Source organism: Vespa crabro, chromosome 13, assembly GCF_910589235.1.
Source record: "Vespa crabro chromosome 13, iyVesCrab1.2, whole genome shotgun sequence".
NCBI lineage: Eukaryota > Metazoa > Arthropoda > Insecta > Hymenoptera > Vespidae > Vespa > Vespa crabro.
The window spans coordinates 2,175,056-2,180,498 of record NC_060967.1 but is presented as its reverse complement, the minus strand read 5'-3'; the positions used below and the strand labels follow the sequence as shown (position 1 = coordinate 2,180,498).

General features: G+C 28.4%; 1 protein-coding gene across 11 annotated transcripts in view; it reads left to right on the top strand.

The window, feature by feature from the left end:
* Nucleotides 1–3,764, top strand: part of LOC124428836 (lachesin-like) — a 73,426-nt gene extending 69,662 nt beyond the window's left edge. For all 11 annotated transcript variants that reach the window (XM_046973386.1, XM_046973383.1, XM_046973379.1 and 8 more), the window contains 3 exons: nucleotides 1–48; nucleotides 753–923; nucleotides 1,224–3,764. The exon at nucleotides 1–48 is cut by the window's left edge and continues 72 nt beyond it. In XM_046973386.1, coding sequence (XP_046829342.1) covers nucleotides 1–48; nucleotides 753–923; nucleotides 1,224–1,555 — 551 coding nt within the window. In that variant the 3' untranslated portion in view covers nucleotides 1,556–3,764. The remainder of the gene's footprint in view (nucleotides 49–752; nucleotides 924–1,223) is intronic.
* Nucleotides 3,765–5,443: the final 1,679 nt, after the last annotated feature.

The following is a 5,443-nucleotide window of genomic DNA, read 5'->3' as shown; positions in this document are numbered from 1 at the left end:
ACGTCGAAGCATCTCCTATGTCGATTAATTATTGGATGAAGGAAAAAGGTATGATCATGTTTGAAATTATTTGTTTTTTTTTCCTTTTTTTTTAATTTTTGTATTTTATTTAAAAACATTTGAAAATTATCCGAAGGATGATATAAAAGTAATATAAAAAAGTTATATAATGTGTATCCATCCTTAAGAATATCACGTAGTTTTATAATTGTTCCAATTTTATTTAGGATATGTCAAAAATTATTATACGACTGAGTAAGATACGTAAAGCGGATTAAAATTTCTTAATCTTGTAGTTTTGTCTGTGATAAAAATATTCAATTTTTTGTGGAAATTTTTAAAGGAAAAAAAAAAAAGAAGGAAAGAAAAAAGGCAATTAATTTAAAAATTCATTGAAAAGAAATAATTGACGTTTAAAATTCATCGAGAAAAATTTTCAGTCGTCACGTTCTATGTAAGTAACGTAAAGAAAAAAAAAAAAGAAATCGTAAAAGACAATATAGAAGAAAAAAGGAAATAAGGAGATATGTCTCGAAGATATTTTCTTTCTTTCTTTCTTTCTTTTTCTTTCCTTTCCTTTCCTTTCCTTTTCTTTCTTTCTTCGTCGTTTTCTTTCGATTTATTTTTCTTTTTCGATAAACCTATCTCGATGTAGATAAAGATGATACGACAAATTTTATGAATTTTGATATCTCGAATAAACGATTTGTAAACAAATCTTGTATCTCCTTTCTTTCCTTTTGTCCAAAAAGGAACGATGATAATATCCAGTACGCAACACGTAGTCGACATGATCGAGAAGTCTACATTTGAAGTACGTATGATCCTGACGATAAAGAATCTACAGAAACACGACGTGGGAACGTATCACTGTGCAGCGAAGAATTCTCTTGGCGAAGTTGACAGCACAATTCGTTTGTACGGTAAGTGAAAAAGCTTAGCATCGAAAAGAAGATGAGAAGAAGGAAGAGAATAATGGAGCAATGTATCGAGAACGATATGTCTCTTTTCTTTTCTTTTCTTTTCTTTTGCCTTTCCTATCCTTTCCTTTTTCTTTTCCCGTTTCCTTTTTCTTTCCCTTTTTTTTTTTTTTTCTTTACTTTTCCTTCCATTCTTTTTATTTTCCATGGACAATAATGTTTCAGAAGATGTATCGTACCAAATGTCTCTTGGTGCGTCTGTATTTTTTTGTGTTTTCCTTTTTCTTGTCGATTCTATTACAGAAATACCTGGACCAGCTAAAACGGAACTGGCTACTTGGGCTTCCTTCTACGATGAGGATAATAACAAGATCCCTTATGGTCAAGCGGAGATGGATAAGACGGAAAACAATTCCGTTTATATGGAAAACTCTCTTCTTCACGGTTCAAACCACGCACGCCTTCCGCCAACATTGGCAACGGCTTTACCTACCTCCGTCAAAATAGGCAAAAATCGACCGACTGTTAACATCTCTTCTTATGCTAACGATCTTACCATAAGACATAACGCTTTATTATTATTATTATTATTATTATTATCATTATCATCATTTTCGAGCACTATGCCTTGGTGATCACAGTGATGACGATAATGATGATCGAGAGACTCGAACTAAATCAAGCTGATCGTTTATAATTCTCCTGTTTTATTCAAGATTGATCGAGTGAATATTATTGATATTATGTCTGATATTATTATTCATTATTGAAGAGAAAGAGAGAGAGAGAGAGAGAGAGAGAGATTACTTTAATAGTTTAGACGTTGATAAAATTTCTTGATCATCATCGTCTTACTTGATACATCAACTGTACTATCGATTTTCATCATGGATATAAGACGCTTCATATTTGTATAAATTGAATTAGTTAAGGAAAGAGAAAAAGAGAGAGAGAGAGAGAGAGAGAGAAAGAGAGAGAGAAAAAGAGCTGACGAACATTTTAAATATCCATATAAAATTCCATCGCGTATGTGTATGTATGTAAAACGCGTCGCCTTTTATCGTATATTAAAATCGCGTTTTCATCGAGTTCTATATTCGACATTTACGAATGATCAGAAGGTTAAATAATCGCATAGTCCTTTAAATTTGTTTAAATTATATAGATATAGCATGTAGTATCGTTAGTTTTTAATCAGATCTGGGCATTAAGAAAATTCATTATTATTTCTCTATTTTATTTTTAATAATATTAAACGAATTACGTATGTATGTGTGTGTGTGTAAGTGTGTGTGTGTGTGTCACATTTGTTTCATTAGAAATGATTTAGTTCGAATGAAAAATTATCTTGATATAATTAATTAATATATACGATATAAGATCAAAAATTTTTGATTGATTTTAAGAATCGATATATACTCTTTATCGAGATTTTTTATAAGCTTTTCAAATTGTAAAACTAAAAGCTTAATTACAAATCTAAAAAAAAAGTCTTGAAAAAGAGTAATTGATTTTTCAAATCATTCACAAATTTTCGATCCATCCTACGTATGTATAAATGTTAAGTATATAAATGGTTTATTTTCTTTTTTTTTTTTGTTTTTTTCTCTTTCTTTTTACTTTTTTTTTTATAAATTGTTTGTCACGATCAAAAAAATTGGATTTCGTTATTTGAGATATTACTTGAACTGCTTCTTTTTTTTTTTTTTCTTTTTTTTTTTTGTTTGAAAACAACAAATGTGCCCAGATCTGACTTCGACGAGAGACGATATTATTTTCTGCGAGAAGATTGTGGATAGCTTCTCTGGAAGAGTAATCAAAGACTGAAGAAGAAGAAGTAGAAGAAGAAGAAAAAGAAGAAGAAAAAGAAAACGAAGAAGAAGATCTATTAATTGTCACTCGCAAACACTTTCACCGGTTGACGATACTTTAGCATTTGTAAAACAAAAAACTTATATAATATTATAAAACAAAAAACTTATATAATATTATAAAACAAAAAAAAAAGAAAGAAAGAAAGAAAGAAAGAAAGAAAGAAATTTTTACACGGTACACCGATCCTCTTGATTTACGCGATGTGTTTGTTCTTCATGCGGTTATTTTTTACGCGAATAAAAATCACCTAAAATGAAATCTGCCAATATGGAAAAAAAATATTACAGATAGAAAAGTCATGGTATAAGTTATAAAAATATTTATTCTTCATATAGTTTCATATCAGGAAAAAAAAGGGGGGAGGGGATGGAGGAGAAAAAAAAAAAGGAAAAATTATAAAGTATTCTGCAAAATGTAAAAGAAATTGTATTCGTTGTTTCGTTATCGCGACATCAAAGCTTTAAACCAATCAACGTTTTCTCTTTTAATTATTTCAAGGTCAAAGCATTCATTAAAAAAAAAAATCTCATACTTTAGTCATATTGAGTCGACGATAGAGTGAAAATTCTATAAAAAAAAAAAAAAAAAAGAAAAGAAAATTTATAGAAAAATATACGTATGTAATTTCTAATCGCGTGAAATTAGATCGCGTTTAAAGGTACCGCTGTATAAAATAATTAAAACAAAATATAAAATTGATATAAAATAATTAAAAATTTTGATAATCTACATTTAGAAAGAAAATCACGTAAAATCAAGAGACAGAGGTGTAATTTTAAAGTAGAAACAAAATGTTTAAGAGAGAGAGAGAGAGAGAGAGAGAGAGAGAGAGAGAAAGAGATCGTCAATAGATAGAAGAAACATGATTTATAAATCGACATATTCTTTTTTTTTTCTTATTCGTTCTGTTTTAGAGAGTAACAACATAGTTGACTTGTAAGAGAAAAGAAAAAAGAATTGTATGAAAAAGAGGAGTAAAAAAGGAAAAACAAAGTATCATCATCGTCACCGGCGAAGGACGAAAAGGGAAGAGGGTGGCTGTGAGTAATGCGTCGAAGTGGACGCCATAATATGTCAGGGTAACTTTAGGATAACTTTAGTACTTTCGAGCTACTTCCAACGAATGTGTCTCATTCTGAGTGTAGATAGTTTTTAACGTTCTCTTTTCTAAGTTTATTGAAAGAAAAAAAGAAAAAAGAAAAAAAAAGAAAAACGAAAAACACCCGAAAAATAAATAATCCCAAAAAAATAGGTTGATGTACAAAACAAGGCAATATGATGTTGTTTTTGTTTTTGTTTTTGTTTTGTTTTGTTTTGTTTTTTGATTCTTTTGAAATCATTTTTTTTTCTTGTTTTTTTTTTTTTTTTCAAAAAGTAGCCACATAAAAAAACATATCTTTGTATATTACGACATATATTATAGTATTATATACATGGTATGTAATATTATATTATATACATAATAACTATGATTTCAACGACGACAGATATATATGTATGACAGTAAGTAAAATATCTTTTTTGATGCTTATCTTCACATTCAAAAAAGAAAAAAAAATTGTTCTTCCTTATCGTCATCGTTGTCGTCGTCATCATCATCATCATCATCATCATCATCATCATCATCATCATCATCATCATCATCATCATTGTCATCATCATCATCGTCGTCGTCGTTATCAAAGTTATCGTCGTTATTGTTAATGAAACTATGTTTGTTAAATCAAATGGAACTCTTCTCTGACGTATATGAAAAGTTCATCAATTAATGATTAACATTAATCGTGTAAATCCCAAATTCCATATAATTAACATTAAATATAGTTACACGTAGAAATTTTCTGTCGATGTGCGATTGTAAGGATAAGAACGTATTTTCATTGAATGCTTGTAACTCTTTAAGAGTGAACCACAAAAAGAAAAGAAAAAAGAAAAAAAGAAAAGACATACACTTTGATATGAAATAACAATCGAGGATCAATTTGAATTTTTTTTTTTTTCTTTCTCTTTTTTCGTTTTTAGAAGAAAAAATTATTTATTATCGTGAATTCTCATTATGAGAATCGATCGAATTAAAAAGATTTATTAAGAGAATAAGAGAAAAGAAAAAAAAAAAAGGAGATATCATCCCACCGATCATAAATACAGGAGGTGAACCGAAAGTTCTTAGGTGGAACAACGAGAAAAAAAAAAAAAAGAAAAAGTTTCTAAGTAATTTTTAATATCAATCACTCTTTTTTCGAAACTTTATAGGCTCGTTATTAGGGTTGTTGTCATTTTACAAGCTAGATTTGTGTAGTTTTACAATTTGAAAAAAGAAGAAATAATGATATAATTAATCTAAAAGTTTTCGAAAAAAGAGTAATTGATATTTCTTCCTTTTTTTTTTGTTTTTTATTTTTTTTTTTTTTTTTTTTTTTATCATTTAGGAACTTTTGCTCCAATCCTATAATAATCAGATAAATTATCTCTCTCGAAAATAAAAGGAAAAGGAAAAAGAGAAAAGAGAAAAGAAAAGAAAAAAAGAAAAAAAAAATGAAGGAAACTTTCTTCCACATGCTTTTAGTGCTTTTGCTTATGTGATCAAAGAAACGGGCGAAGAAAACGAGAATCTCCTGGAAGTTTTCATATATTAAATTAATAAAAAG